The sequence below is a fragment of the Oreochromis niloticus genome, linkage group LG5 (assembly GCF_001858045.2).
Source record: "Oreochromis niloticus isolate F11D_XX linkage group LG5, O_niloticus_UMD_NMBU, whole genome shotgun sequence".
Taxonomy (NCBI): domain Eukaryota; kingdom Metazoa; phylum Chordata; class Actinopteri; order Cichliformes; family Cichlidae; genus Oreochromis; species Oreochromis niloticus.
Window position 1 is genome coordinate 29343868 of NC_031970.2, and position 16168 is coordinate 29360035.

Sequence of the window (16168 nt, forward strand, 5' to 3'; positions counted from 1 at the left end):
CCACCTGCTTTAAAGACCCACCAGAGAGAGACAGCAATATCTCACCATTGTTACAATCCTGCTGGAGCAAAGCTGACCTCATCCACCTGCAAAAGCCTTTTTTTTTTGTCCTATTTTCTTAGAATCCCAGAACAGTAGAAGCCTTTAATTAACAAAATCATGCACTTTGTCATCTCTGGCCCTTCAGATCTTTTATTTATGAATAGATCAGATTTTTGATTTGGCCACTGCTAAAGCGTTTTGCTGTCTCTCTTATAGGTTTGTGTAAGGTTTTTTTTTAACCTTTTGTTGACCTCCTTCACTTGTATCAGTGTCTCTTTGGAACTCATATGAAGTTCGACTGAACAGCAACCAAACACTCCAGATCTGTTATCTGCTTATTTTGTAAACAGAGAAAGAAGGAATGGGCTTCACGAGCTAGAAACCTGCTTATAAACCAGTTGACTGTTTGAGTTTCTGAAAACGGGGTAGTTTGCATAAAAAATGGCTGCTTCTCATAAGCGGTTGATGCAGTACCTTTATTAAAGCCATGGAGTTAAAGCTGAAAGTCTGCACTTGCTTAACATCTCCATTGTTTGATGTCAAGTGCTGCACATTAGCGGTGCTGATAGGCAGTTATAGAAAGCCATGCTAGCTGTTTCCTCTTATGGCAGTTGTATGTAGTGGGACGCTCTGAGCAACTGCATTCCCCACGACGTACAAACATTCAAATCAAACAGAATTCGAGTAAGTGATCGACCTGATTAGAAGTCATGAAACTGGTAAACATGCTGTTTTAACATTTGTTGAAAGATGTATATCTTGGTGGCTATATAAATCACTTGCGCTCTGATACACTCACTGAAGGGGTCAGCACACCAGATTTCACAAAGAAGCTTCATTTTCTGCTCTTTCATTTAAGCAGATGGTTTTGATTTTGTTTGCTGAGGTTGTGTGATATCAGCGGTCCAGTCCCACAGCTGAACCGATGTGCATGACTGGATCAAGCAGAGGTAAGGCCGTGCACATTTTTACTCCGGCTTTGATCTTGTTTATTGGAGCAGCGGTTTCCAACTCCTGGACCACAGAAGTGTTGCACGACCCGGCCACGAGGACGAGATATAAGAAAAGTTTGGAAATGAATGAGACAATCTCTGAGTTTCATTTAAATTGTTGCGTGATGTGATTTCCTGTGTGGCCTTTCTAAATTTTACAAGTATTCTTGCACCCCCTCCCTGCTCCTCATGCTTTTAAAAGAAGAGGACAACTTAATAAAAAAATACTCCAATACATCTTATTGAAGGATTATTTAGCTGGCATATGGAAGAACAGTTAGGTATCAGTGTGTTTTCAGTGAATTAGCTCCTCTCATCCGTCAGCAGCCGGTCTGGAAGGTAAAACTGCACGAGGAGACAAATGTCCTCACAGGTGGGACTGTTTGTCATGCTGCTTGTCACTAGGCTGTAACACAACAATGGTCGGCGTGTGATTGGTGGAGGCCGCGGCTAGGGGCACGTCAATCATCTGGTGACAAACGTCCATCTGGAATGCACATCCTGACCCTCAGTCAGACTCGACTCAATAGCAAATATTTTTAACAGCCCGCAGGAGGAAAAAAAAAAAAAGCCTGCTGTCTTTGCAGCTCCAAGGAGCCAAGAGACATTCCTGGTTGGGAGATTAGCTTTCTGTGTGTGTGTGTGTGTGGCTACTTGACTACTTTGAAGATCAAGGACTCTGGATTTCATGTCTTTGTGCATGCTCCATTTGAATTCATGGCTTCTCCATAACCACTGTGACAGGAGAGCAGCGTTAAATGCTAACTCAGCTGTTTGTGATATTGTCGAAACAACATCCTCCCTTTGTGTGTGTGCGCTTTTTTTTATGAGCAAGAAAACAGGCCCAACACTTGTAATAATAGCAAAATGGGATTTTTATTAGACACTTCAATGCCATGTTAGACACTTCACTGTTTTAACTTTGACATTGGGACAACGGTTTCAGACAGTCTGCATCAATAAATTACTCAGGATATGAACTGCATCCTCGCTCCTTCGAGTCCCTTTTACCTACTACTCGGGGGTTGCTTTCCCAAAGCCCAAAAAACAAAGAAGGAAAAAAAAACAAAAGTTCTCTGATTGGTCTTGCTGGTAAAAATCATCTCAGTAAGTGCTATCAGGTGTAACCAGAGGAGCATGTCCTCCAGCTTACCTTGATAAGGCCACTGGTGTATTCAGGTTGAATGGTACCAAAATATTCAGGGACTGTGACAGTTCATCCCCCAAAGTTTGGTTAGAGCACATTTGACAAGCTTCCCTAACTGTTCACAGCAGCGAGCTGCACCTTTATCCACCTCAGGCATGAATCGTTATTACTGAACTGCAGTGATTCAGGTGGAGTACTGGCCATCTTTTGCTCCCAAATGCACCACCCCGTACCCCAGCTTCCCCCCCGGATGTCGACCCATATTACAGCAGTAACTGAATGACACAACATCACAATGCATCTTTTGCTAAATTCATAGCATTCAGATTTTATTATTTAAAAAAAAAAAAAAAAAACGGTCGGGGATCCGGCCAATTAAACGTCCAAAAATTGCAGCTTCGGTTATGAATGTGGGCCATAACTCATGACAGGTGTCACGCAGTTGCACTGAGAGATTATTACTGGCTCTTGCAGCTTCCAAGCAACAGCTGTTAGCTGTTAGCAGCCACATGTGGTTGCAGAATTGTACCAAAGTCACTTTCTGGGACAAATTTTAAAAAAAATTGAACTTAAAGAGGACCTATTATGCTTATTGCAGATTTCACTCTCTCTCTCTCTCTAGATACATATATATACATATATATATAATTTTGTAAAAATTATTATTATTGGCATTGACTTGAGCAGCTTTGCACGATTCACAGTTCAAAACAATTATTTAGGTTTGTACACTGGGCCTAAGTGCAGCCCCCTCAAATCATCCTCTGGCAAACAGAGTGTCTGAACAGCAGGTGGGTGGAAACTGAGCAGTCTGAAGCCTGAGCTTTGGGCTCACAGGGATTACTTCTACATGCACTGACCTCGTTATGTGAAAACTTTGGCTATGTTTAATATGAGCATCCAACACTGCAACAGTTTCCACGTACATCTGCATATGAAAAGGAAATACCAAAAAGCATAATAAGTCCTCTTTAAAACACGTGAAGCATTCATCCCAACCCGATTAGAGCAGCTTTGCAGTAACGTGTAGTGTTGTGAAACAGGTGGAAGAGCCTTAAGGGTACAGTATGTACTGTTGACTTTAGTGCGTCGAGATATGCGGAACATCTCCTCACAGAGAGGAGGCTCCTGCATTCCTGCCGGTGGATCGTGTACACACAGTCTGTATGTTTGTGAAGTGAAAAAAGAAAAAAAAAGTGCTTTAACTGACATCCCACCACTCGCACCAACATCTAACGTACCTAAATAATCAGCATCCGAGCTCTTCCTTCATACAAAAACGGTGGGTGTGAGTTGTGTTTCCATAAGGCCATAGCTGGCAAAAAAAGGTAAAACATTCAAGTGCGATCAAGTGTTTTGTTTGCGATAAAAAGTGTACCAGGATCTCTCACAGAAACAGTCTCTGGATATATGCTATTACAACTTGAGTTTTCTTTGATCATGCAATAAGGCACTGCAGCTGAATGTTGGTAAAAGCTGAAAAAAGGCTGTTTTTTTTTTTGTTGTTGTAAGAAAAATAAAAATACCATCACTCCTTTCTTTGCCATGCACATATATTTAAACACTCTTTTTTGTAAAAGTTATATAATATATAAGAAAACTCTTATGTACAGTCAAAAAAAAAGTCCAAAAGGCGTATTTCTCTTTTTAGTCCCCCTGCACATACATATTGTACAAGATTCCCTACATTTACATGCTTCAAATGCAAGTCACATTTTTTTCTTCTTCTTTTTTTTTTTCCTCTTTTTTGGAGCTAAAATTTGTATTTTTTTTTTAGCGGCCACCTCCCAAAGGAAGGTTTTTAACTATGTACAGCTGATACGCTCAGATGGGACGCCCCCCACACAAGCTCCGCCTTCAAACTCCGGATGCCCCCCCTCCCCCCTTCCGTCAGTTCAGATGCAGGAGGCTCGGGACCGTTTGCCTCGATATGAGGTAGCAGGTTATTTCCCAGTGCAAGAAAAAAAAAATATTGTATACATCGGTCCACATTTTTGGGGCTGCTAGTCACTGGCTCTCCTAAGAGAGGCGCTCTCATTCTGAGAGGCTCTGAGGGCATGTCCATTGGACAGCAGAGTCTGCCTGAGCTCAGGCTCACAGTCTGTGTCGATGCGTCCGTGGCTCGTCACGCCGGCCAGCTTCACCGGCTTGTGGAAGGAGTCTTCCTGCGATGTCTTGGTCTGCCCCGCTTTGCTCACTGCTGAAACAGAGAAGGAACAGGCGGGGTCAGTGACATGGCACGCACAAAGACAAATATGTGCTTGGCTTTGGGAGAAAGCGAGGTAGTGGAATGTGTGTGTAGAGCTGTGTGGAGGTGAGAATTGGTATTCAAAGGCCAGTACCACTGCTATATAACTAAAGGAGCTGAAGCCCAGAACAGGCCCGGGCGTGCATCATCAGGAGGGAGAAGTCACTCCTGGGTTTTTTTTAAAGATAGATGTCCTGAGGGGCTCTGGGCATGTAACTATGATACAGTGTCAGATGCTGGTAGGAGACAATCCATCAAAGATCACATTCAAAGGCATTTGCAGAAAGAAGACTCCAGAATGGCTGATAGCTTGTCATGGCATCACCTGATAAAACTGTTATTCCAACAGGGCAGTGTCGAGCTTTAAGAAGAGTAGTGGATTTATGGGATAAGGCTGGATAAGTACAGTTAAACTCACTACACTAATCACCGTACCTTTTCTATCGTGTTGGTTCAGTGTTGTATTATGGTTTTTTGGAAACGCTGATCCTTCAGAGTTCTTTCGGATCCTGCTGGGGGTCCCATTGCAGAGTGGGGTTGTGTGTGACCCGGTGTCGTGCTGCTCCCCGGGGTAACAGTAAGAGTAGGGTGGTGGAATAAGCTGCTGCTGGTACTCCATGCCTGCAGCAGGACCAAACCCGTGTGCCAGGTAGTCGGGATCTTTGGAGTAGCTGTTGCCATTCTCCATACAATCTGTGCACAGCACTGCGCTGTCGAAACCTGCGGGCAGCCACGGGGAAACAAATACATGATTTGGAGGCAGAAAGTCAACAACTGCATGTCAACATTGTGCTGAGGGCGTCTCCTGTGATTATTTTTGACACTGAGCAGGTCTTTACAGCTTTACAGCAGCGCTCCTCTCATCATTATGCAACCCACCAGGGGACGTGGGAGAAACTGCCGGCGAGAGCACAAACATTTGGAAGCAGAGAGCGAACTTTAGCGGTACCTGTGGTGTCTACAACGTGTCCGTTGGGCTGAGGGCCACCGCCGGTCTCCACACGGATGCACATGTCCTGCCGCTCGGACAGAGTCCCCTGGGAGGAGAGGTAGCTGGATACATCTGGGTGAACGATCGTCTCATCTGGGAGAGAGAAAAGAGGCATCAGAGCCAGAACTGTGGTGTGCATGAAGTTTTAGTGGTTTCTTCATTTTTAGATTAAATGTGTTTTTAACTTACAAATTTAAAAAAAAAGAAGTCATTCTGAGCTCACCTGTGTTGGTCACGCTGCACTCCTCGCTCTTCTTCCTCGTCTGATAGATGATACACACCCACACCAGCGATGTCACCACAATACTCGTAACCACAGCGATGACGATGATCCCTATAGTAACGGTGCTCGGGCCTGTCGGCGCGGCGCAAGCGTTCCTGCGCTCAGTCACCACCAGCTGGCTGTGGGCGCGCTCTGTGCCCAGAGTGTTGGACATGAGGCAGGTGTAGCGCCCGGCGTCCTTCAGCAATACGGAGCCGATGACAAGCAGCTGGTTTCCCGGCGTGAAGTGGTGTCTGTCGGAGGGGCGCAGCGGTTGGTCGTTGTGCAGCCAGGTGATGCGCGGGGGCGGGCTGCCGAGAGCTTTGCACTGCAGCGCCACCGTCTCCCCGACAGTAACGCTTCGGTCCTCCAGGTCCTGGGCCAGGTGGGGCGTTTCTGTGGAAAAGTGGGGTGATGAGTTTCCTCATAAAAAGAGGCCAAGGATTTCTATAAGTACGGTTTTGGTGGTTCTACAGTTTTCTTTAGCACCTTTCTGTTCACTGTATTGAGTACAGACTGCTGGATTGTGGTGATTCAGCTGGACAGCCTGAGCACAAACGGACATGTCCAGCCACTGAAAGCCTATCCGTCTTCTAAGAATAATATTTATTACTCAAACACAATGCTGATGAAGTCTGAAGTTTCCTGAAAATTAAAAGCTTTTTGATTGGAGCACAAACATTTCCTCTGGGGCAGGATCCTCTTCAGAGGACCTGTCTGTTTCCTTGCCAGCTTCACGTTTCAGTGAATGAAGCACACTGGACTGAGCGATGGTGTGCCTGTTAAGGGTGGGCTCTCCTCTCAGAGTGAGCACTTCCCTTCACAGTGGGATGTACACAGATTAAGACATCTCACTTAACCCACTTCAGTTGTGTTCTCTTCTATCAATACTTTCTTCCTCCTTCTCTCTGTCTCTCTTTCTGCCCCCCCCCGTATTTTCTCTAAATCCCTCTTAACTACCTCCCCCCACATATGCGCACTCACACTCCACCGCTGCAGTTCTTTGGCTCCCATTTTTCTTCCCCCACCACTTTCTTTCAGTTAGGGGCCCCTTGACTACAGACTACCCCTCCTTCTCCGTCACTTAAACCCAAACATTAGAAATTCAGAGTGGTTTTATGGTATCTTGTTTCAGTATTTTGTAGTGCTTTGTAGATTAAAACTTGACAACATGCAAATGTTATGCTAAAGCAGTATTTTAAATGTTTGCAGGCACTTACAGATTAATTTAAAGGTCAATTAAAAAATGAATAAGTAAAAATATATCCCATCTGTATACAACAGTGAGTTGTTTTGCTCAGTTCAAAGACAAAGGACAATGATGATCTATGTGCTGAGATGGTTATAAGAGAGAAGCCCTGTTTTGTTTAACAGTGTAAAACAGCCAATAAACTGGGAGCACTGAGGCCTGCAGTGAAGCAGCCATGACTGTCCCTCACAGAGTGTGTGTGTGTGTGTGTGTGGGGGGGGGGGTAAATGCTTAACAAACTCCCCTCTGTGAATCCCCCTCGATCCCCTCCTTTGACCCCTAACTGTGACCTCTGACCTCTGACCTGCAGCAAGGCCACAGCTGGCGAGAAAGCAAAATATAAAGATTCTCATTCTGCTTCGGACTGACCAAACCCAGCTCTTTACAACTGCACCATGCTCAATTCACAGCTCTTACCCAGTACGGTGAGGGTGGCATTAGCAGAGACGGTGCCTGCTGTGTTTTTGGCAGTGCAGCTGTACACGCCCATGTCCACCGGCTTGACGTCCGTGATGAAGAAGACGTCGTCATCGGGCATGACGTGCATCCGGCGGTCGCGGGCGGCAGGGAAATCCGTGCCGCCGTCCTTCTGCCAGGCGATCTGAGGTGTCGGGTGACCCTCTGCAGCGCACTCCAGCCTGGCGGTGTGGCCAGTTCGGATGGTGCTGTCCCTGGGAGTCTTGATGAAGGACGGAAGAACTACGGATGGAAAAATTCCTTCAGTATTAGCAAATCAAAACAATATGACCTTTATATATTGTAGGAAGGTTGACAATCCACCTCATAGTTTGAGTTATTTCCTCATTTACAAACATATAGGCAGTCTACCCGAGCAGGATGTAGAACTGCAACAGCAGTTGTAAAGGATTACAGAGCTGCTCATTCATTTTCCCAGCTGCTGCTGACATTCAAATCAAGAAACTTTCAGTTAGAAAAGCAGGAAACCTTTATTTATACATGAGTAAGCCAAAGCTACAACCAGGTAGATAACTGCCAAAATGCTGAATTCAGTTTGACAGGATCTGCTGTGAGCAAGCACTTGGCTACAGCAAGGGTTAAGAAGAAGCCAGAGGTCTAATGGAGGCTTTTTCACACTGCTTTTCTGCAGTTGGACAGTATTTATTCAGAGTTTGGTTCCCTGCCAGAGCGCAGAATAGATCAAGCCTGTCAGTGATGACATGCAGCTAAATCAATTTGTTCCAAATACCAGCCTAGGAGAGATGGACGCTTAGAGAGAGCGAGAGAGAGGAAGTAGCGAACGACAAACTCACTTTGGGCCCTATAATTTTGAAATTCAGTTGAATAATATAAACAGCTGAAACAATTCGTCTGTTTTAATAAATGGATGAAAGTGACCCAAAGAAGCTATTAACAACATAACACACCGTTGACAATGAGTCTGGCCTTGCTCGAGTAGGTGGAGCCAAAGTGGTTGGTGATGATGCACTGGTAACGACCCTCGTGGGCAAAAGTGACACGGCGCAGGTGGAGAATCGTAGTGTACTCCATCACGCCTCCTCCTGCGCCTGGCAGATCTGGTGTCGCGGCCTGGTGGTGAGCACGCACATGGGCGTAGTTCTCCATCTCAGCGTTACGAAGGAGCTCCTGGTCCTTGCGCCAGGCAAAGGTCATGGGGGAGGAGCTGCTGCTGGCAGCTGTACAGGTGAGACGAACGTCACTGCCGAGGACTGTCATTGTGGTTTCCGGCTGTACGGTGATCTGAGGCTTGGGGAGGTCGTCTAAAAAAAGGCAGCGGGTGAAATAAAGTGTGTTTAAAAAGCATGAGGATATTATCACAAGCGTTGCTCAGCAGGTGTCTGCTTCCTCTGCATAAATGAATGCAAAAAGGGAAAATAAAAACTGACATGTTGCTGGAGAGCTTGTCGCAGAACTAAACAAAAACACTACCCAAATACATGCAAATATGTCAGTAACAGGACAGCGGAGCCCATGTATGTGGCCCATCTGTGCCTTGAACGCCCCTTACTCATCACAAAGCAATGACACAGCCATGTAACCAGAGAACACACACACACTCACCACACACAAAGCTGCTGGGCGGAACCTCAAAGACGCTCTTTCCCTTCAGACTTTCCGGGTGGGCGCAGGTGGCATTGATACCGACCTGCAAACCACGTGCCACCAACCAGTCAGGCAACCAGTGGAGCTGGCAGTCACACAGCAAGCTGTTGCTTTGAATGAGACTGGAGGAGAGGGAAAAGACAAGCATGTCACGTGCACTGTACCCTTTGATGTATTTGTGAGTGTGTTGCTGCTGGCAGGTTCTGTAACCACACTCAGAACCAGAACGATCAGTGTTAAACTCACAGGCTTTTGAGGTTCCTCATCTTAGTGAAGGCGTCGGGCTGAATGGAGCGAATAGCGTTCTCCCCCAAGTTCCTGTTGAAATATTAAATACTGTTTCATCAAGTGTGAACAGATTAGTCTTACCCACACAGATATCATTCCCTTTTACCAAGACGCTACCAGCCTCCCCCTGCCAACTACTTTTACAAAACCCACCCCTCCTTACACTCCACCCCCTCTTTCCCTCTTCCGCTCTCTCTCCTGGGATACTCACAGGTGTTCCAGGGTCTCCAAGCCAGAGAAGGCCTTCTTGGCCACGGATTTGATCTTGTTTTCAAACAGAGTCCTGCCGTTTCCAAACACGAGGGGTGTCAATAGATGAAGAAGTGGGGAGAGGAAGAGGGAGGAGGGAACATTTTGGGGGAAGGGGATGAGAAGAGAGAACAAAACAGAGAGAGAAGCACAATTAGCCAGTTTGAATCTGATAAGATTGAAGGGGAGGTGAGGTATTGGAAATCTGAACTGTGTGGAGATTAGCCAAGAGGAAGGGTAAAGGGGATTGAACAGGGTTGTGGAGGTGGGTGGGGCCACCTGGGCTCTGTGCTGCTCTTCAAAGACCACTTTTATCTTTATTAGAATCTAAAAGCAATGACCAGGCACGACTGTGTGTGTGTGGACTCTACCCCCCCGACCAGAGCTTGTAAGGACATACGTGTAATCATTTCATTGTCTGTCAAGCCCAAAGTCTAGCTGCTTTTCCCTCTGATTTGGGGTCTTAATCCCCTTCCTTCATCCCGCCACTGCCACCTCCTCATTCCCGTTGTAGCCTTTGGATCGCAGGAAGAGGAGACATGGCTGGCTGGCTCAGAAAGAAGAGCCCAGTGTTCAAACTCGTCCACATGTACACACAAACAAATGGCAGCCTTGTCACACAGATAACGAGAGAGCTACTTTGTCATTTTTTGTTTTTGAAGGAATTCAATGAAGCTGTCACATGCACTTGTAACTGAATCAAATCCAAAAATCATCTTTTGAAATGTAAGATCCACTTCCATCCCATGTGGCGGCATTCACACGCTGCTTTTTAAAAACAGTTTTAAAATGGGAACTCTGTGTGTAATGGACACTTTGATGTAAGATTCTCTCTCTCTTTTTTTCCCATGGCTCGCTTTGCCAGCGCTGGGATGCATCAGGCAGCTTCCGACAACGCCGTGACAAAAGGGGGCAGGGTCAGAGGGCGGGGCTCGTGAGGCGTTTGATGTTTGATGACTGAATGCGGCCCGCAATTTCACCCTCTCTCAGCTCTTAACAACAGAGACTGGGAATGAGGGGATGAGAGGGAGTGCAGCTATGGAGGAGAAATAGTCCTTCGCCTATTGGGGAGCGAACCCCTGCCAGCTCAAAGAAAAGCCCTTTCTCTCCCCTCTTTCTCTCATTCTTTCTTTCAGCGGTGCTCACACTGGGAACCATCTTGGCTGGACATCATCTTTTCATTCTGTGGGTTGATGATTGCTGCTCATTGCCAGAAACTTCACGCCTCTGTAATTTCTCAGCTTACTAACTTTTGATATTGAACTTTTTACAAGGCGTTTGAAAGCACTGATGAGTAATTAAAAACATGACTCATTTTTCCAGCTGTTATCAGCAAAGAGAAACCAGTTTGCCCATAAAGCTTACAATCAAATCACAAGATGAACGCTAGAATGAACTGAAGAGAAAGTGGCCTCTATAGGATGAGGAGAAAAAACTAATAAACTAAATAAAGAGGGGACCTATAAATTGTTGCTCAGTGTGAGCATGTTCTTTTCAAAGTAAAGTGTGGGGTCGTGATAGTGTCTCAAACTTTTAAACAAACTTAAACTGGAGTGGCTTTGGGATGCAAGAAAATGAGGCGGCTCCCTTCGCTTTCTCTATTTTTGTTTTCTGAAGAGAGCAGAGAGACAGTGGCAGGCCAGGGCTGAGGGATGAAAAGGAGGGGAGACACTCACAGCTTGATGAGGCTGTCCAATCCAGAGAAGGCCCCGTTGGTGTCCTCTATTGTGCCTGAGATGTCGTTATGGTCCAGCTCCCTGTGGAGAATGAGAGAAAAGAGGAGAATAAGAACGTCGGAAGGCGGTTGAGGAGAGGAACAGGGACAGGGCCTGCCAGCGCTGAAGCGTTTCACAGCCCTGGCAGAAGCTGCTCTTGGAAGTCACGGGTTACCCCCTTCGCCCAAGCCCCCCCCCACTGCACCTGGCTTAAAGAGCCCCTCTCCCGCTCTGCTCTGCCAACCAAGCGCATTCTTTCCTTAGAGGGGTGGAGAAGGAGTGTGCGTGTGAATACGTGTGCATGTGCGCTGGTGTGTTGAGGCAAACCCCAGCGCAGGGAAACATGTATAATTCATGATGGCATAGAGGGACTGGCAAGAACACAATGCCAGAAGCCAGACAGTTGGGACTGTAAGTCCGATGCTGGCAGGTACGGTGCAGCCAAGAGTGCCGACGGGGTTAGCAGCCAAGCTTAGTCATGGCCAGACAAAGACATAAGTGATTGAGTGAACGAAAGTTGGGGGTTTCCGAACACTTGCTGAATGCTTCTGCTTGAGAGCTACTTCTTTCAGTGAAGTCATAGCTGCAGAGGAGCTGCCGCTCCGCCCTGCTGCATGGTGATCAAAAAGAACAAGCGGCAGAGTCTGAGAACTTCTCCAAGCCATTAAAAAAAAAAAGAAAAAAAGAAAAAAAAAGATTTTCCTCAAACTTGAGAAAGGGCCTTCGGGGTTAATGGTCAGCCCCACCCCTCCGCCTCCACCACAATAGCCACCTCCACTCCTCCTCCCATTTGCTTTCTAAGCATCTCTTATCCCCTTTTGGTTCTTTTCACTTTGCACTGACCACTGTCTCTGTTTGACTGGACTGGAGCTGCCAATTTCCTACTCTTTCTGGCTGGGTGGATGTTAAAGGCTATTGCCTTGTTAAAGCAAAGGCAGCGGTGGGGGCTGCAGAGTAGAGGAGAGAGCGAGAGAAAGAGCGAGGGAGAGATGGGGGCACGGAGAGGGGGGCCCCGATGAGCCAACGACCCCCGTGGCCGAATTAGAGGGCAGGCTGGCTTGTTTGGAGCTTTCACACCCCGTTTCAGGCTCCAGCCCCATGCCAGCGCAACCAGCCGCTCAGGCCCAATTAAAGCTCCCCCAGCTCCTTTTCAGGGCCCAGCCTATGTGCGTCCTCCCCACCGCTGATTAGATTAGGCCTGCCTCAAAGACACCGAGCAGAAGCGGTACAAGAGAGGAGGAAAAAATTCCAAAATTAAGACAGAGATTATGTGTATTGTGGGATATCGTTAGGAGATGACAGAACACACTTAGAATAACAGAGGGGAAGAAATGGGCATTAAGAGGGCTTTGAAAGTGTGCAGCCAAATGAAACAAAGCGGTTAATTAAAGACAAGAAAGAAAAACATGAGAAGGGCTGAGATATGGCAGTGAAAGCTCCCTGTTCCACCCTCTGTAGCTAGTTATCTGGCATCCAGCGTGCCAGCAGAGGGAGAAGCCTTATGTGCCTTGGCTTCTGACCCTGCTGTCAGAGAGCCTTTCTAGCAAGCTCTGGTATTACTCTCCTCTCTGGCTCTCTTGTGAACAGCTCAGCCAAGAAGACCTTGGTTAGGGACCAAGACCCCCAAGTCTTTCTGCTGGATTTATCCACCGGCTTTCTCCCTGTGGTTCTCCCCTTTTCTTTCTTTGGGCTTTTTGTGCACATGGTGGATCAGGGAAAGGAAAAAAAAATCCTCTGTCTTTATTCATGGCTTCAAAAAAGCCAGGAAGGATCTCAAGGGAGCTGAGTGACACAGAACCCTTTTAGATCCAAGATTGCTGGGTGTTTGGAGACAAAACAAACGCCCCAAACAAAACTGAAGAAACAAAGTGAAAAAAGGCACTAAAAAAGTAAGAAGTTGCTACAGAAACCATGACAATAGACACCTTGTAAAAGACATGAATGCAAATGAGAGTAAACCCTCGCTGAAAGCCAACAGCTCCCTCTTTCCTATGTCAAACGAAGGGACTTCAGGAGCCTAAATATCAAATGTCACCCAGGCAAAAACCAAAATTAAGCATCTCAATTTTCACTGCTCCCAAGTGGCACGTCTTAACCTTATGGTCAGCAGGGGCAGAAACGTAATAATGAGTGAGTTGTTAGGGGTCCGTTTGGGGCTTGGTAATGGTAGTTGGGGGTGGGCTGGTGTACTTACAGGATGCGTAAAGCCTTGAGGCCTCTAAAGGCTCCCTCGTTGATGTGGCTGATAGAGTTGTGGCCCAGCCGGAGGGTGTGGAGATCCCCGAGCACTGCCAGACTCCCTTCATCCAGACGAGTTAAGTTGTTGTAAGACAAATTCCTGGAGAAAGAAAGAAATAGAGACAGAGGAAGAGGAGAGAGGCAGACACAGAGAGAAAGTGAGGAAAAAAACAGAACAGACAGAGAGAAATATTCTGTGTGAGGTCTGGAAGGAGATGACAGGTTGGCAGACCACTGAGACCGCTCGCGACATCATTATACTTAAGTTTCAAAGCCAATTCGATGACCATTTGCCAGTTTATGATGCGTTTTTCCATTGTACGGTTTTCCACACCGCATGATGTTAACGGAGAATGGATTTAGCAGAAGTCGGAGCTTAAATGAGCTTCGCATCGTCTGACAGGAAAGAAAAGAAATTCTGGGTTGGGACTCAGCATGTCTACAACCTCCGTTTATAAGACTACTTAAGCGTGTGGTAAACCCCAGGGGAATAACTGCTACTCGTGTCCTGCAACCCTCAAAATGTTACTCATATTCACATCCAGCCTCTAAATCTTTTCTTTTTTATTAAAAGGCCTGGGGAACATACTAATGGTGTGTCGACACTGCGTGGGTTTCCAAGGGATTTCCCTTGTTTTAGGAATTCAGAGAGATGGTTTACTTGCAATCTTGAAAAAAAAGAAAGAAATGAAACTACAGCTTGAAGAGACTTCTAAGAATGTTTCTTCTTTTTGTGGTTTTTATGGCAAATCCTGATTACCACTGATAATAAAACTTATAATGGTATCTTTCAAACAGTGCTCAAAGGCAGTATTGTGCATTTTATTGCCCTCTCTGTCTGTCTCAGGTTTGCTTGACTAGTCATGTGTGCAGAGATTCTCCCTGATGACCAGTTCAGCCCGGCGAATCGGGAATGCAATAACAAGGCTTCTCATAAAGACGAGTCCCTCACTTCTATCAGCCGTGAGGGTCATCAAAACGCAGATAATAAAATCATATAACTGGTGGAAAGGTGCGGTGCTGGGAGAAACGTGTGCTGGGAGCGTACAGGAAGCGGCGCTGAGATACGCAGAGCAAACTAGTGCGATCACCATCTACCACTTTATCCATTCTGACTGTTACACATAAACAAACATAGGCGCCACAGATAGCCCCGGCTACCTCGTAGTTAGCAACGCCTCAGCTGAGCGAAGCACTTTAAAACGGCATTACGACAGTCGTGTCAACAGTGCAGGAAAGACTCTCAGATAATAACTCGGCAGACAAGGCAGTGAAGGTGATCCTTCAGTGTAATTACCACAACATCCAGCGGAGGATTTACACGCCGGTTTGCCGCAGGTTTACACACGGAGCACAAAAACTCCTGTCGAAGCGCTCGAGTGCTGTTGAGCCCAGCTCTAATTATGGGATAAACAGGCTTAATCCTGAGAATAGCGTAAGCGTACTGAGTGTTAAAACAAAATGTCGTTTAACCCTGAAAGGGAGATGGTGATGATGATATGGGTGGCAGGTCGAAAGAGTTGGGTTCTCGAGGCTTTAAGAATCCACATTTAGTGTTAGTGGAAAGTGAAAGAGCTAACATTTAAACCTTTATTTTTAAAAAATGCAAAATGCACTGATATATACGTTTTTTTTCATTACCAAGCTGGGTTTTTCGGATATTTAACCACTCTCCGGTGAAACGTTTTGGCGGTACATCTGGCAAGAGAGTTTGCGTTCGGGCTAATTTGAATGCTGGTACTTACAGCTCCCTTAGCTTCTGGCAGAACTTCCACCCATCAGGATTGATGCGTGCTATGGAGTTGTTACTGAGGAACAGCTGCTGCAGGGAAGTCAGTCCGTAAAGCGAGCCACTGTTCACCTCCGTCAGGCTGTTGTAGTCCAGGTGCCTGCATGACACAGAGATACTGCAGTGAGAATCTGTTGATCTCAAAACATTTCACCACATTACTGTGACATAAATTACAATGCAATTTGTGAGCATTACTCTGTTATTTTGTGTGTAATTTAAGTAATTATGTAAAAGTTCTGGGTGGAGGGGGAAAAAAAGTGTTATTGTGAGAAAGTTCCAGTAAGGGTACAAAAAGATCTTTTTCAGTCAGTGAGTATTCCTGTAATGGCAGTAAATGAGTGCAAATAGGATTAGCCAATCAGATAGTGCTCACTCCAAACTAACTGCAGCACCCAAATTCTTTAAATTAGATTATTTTTTTTCAACTATTCGGATTTGTCCTCTGCTGTGCAGGAGAACTTGTGAAAGTAAAACAAAACCAGTCAGATAATAGTTTTAGATAAATGATTTTTTGGTATTATTAAAGGTGATGTTTAGTACGTACAGGACTTTCATCTTAGCCAGGTCAAAGAAGGCTCCATCGGTCAGTTTGCTGATGCTGTTCCTTTGTAGTTTGAGCACCTCCAGGCTGGATAAACCCTGGAAGGTTAGACCCTCCACTTGGCGTATACGGTTCCTGTTCAGCTCACTGAAAGGTGGTAGGACAAAACAGATGATACAGAGGGACTAATGAGAGAAAATGCTTGAGGCGCTGTAAACGGAAGATCATTTTAAAGAGAAGCAGCAGAAAAAACATCTTCCCCTTGTTTTGCCCTTATTAAGCAAAGGCATTTATCAAGCATTGTTGGTGGTATCGGGCTAGGGTTGTACACT

The 16168-nt window shown here is 46.0% G+C and overlaps 1 protein-coding gene across 2 annotated transcripts in view; it reads right to left on the minus strand.

The window, feature by feature from the left end:
* Window positions 1–1891: 1891 nt before the first annotated feature.
* Window positions 1892–16168, minus strand: part of lrig1 (leucine-rich repeats and immunoglobulin-like domains 1) — a 34043-nt gene continuing 19766 nt past the window's right edge. Inside the window, exons 6-18 of one of the 2 annotated variants that reach the window (XM_019358690.1) lie at window positions 15840–15983; window positions 15249–15392; window positions 13460–13603; window positions 11227–11307; window positions 9513–9584; window positions 9260–9331; window positions 8972–9135; window positions 8317–8670; window positions 7349–7630; window positions 5644–6078; window positions 5379–5513; window positions 4865–5149; window positions 1892–4378 (exon numbers count right to left, since the gene is read on the minus strand). In XM_019358690.1, coding sequence (XP_019214235.1) covers window positions 4185–4378; window positions 4865–5149; window positions 5379–5513; window positions 5644–6078; window positions 7349–7630; window positions 8317–8670; window positions 8972–9135; window positions 9260–9331; window positions 9513–9584; window positions 11227–11307; window positions 13460–13603; window positions 15249–15392; window positions 15840–15983 — 2506 coding nt within the window. In that variant the 3' untranslated portion in view covers window positions 1892–4184. Of the gene's footprint in view, window positions 4382–4864; window positions 5150–5378; window positions 5514–5643; window positions 6079–7348; window positions 7631–8316; window positions 8671–8971; window positions 9136–9259; window positions 9332–9512; window positions 9585–11226; window positions 11308–13459; window positions 13604–15248; window positions 15393–15839; window positions 15984–16168 lie in introns of both variants that reach the window. The other variant, XM_005450275.2, reaches the window with a different exon arrangement.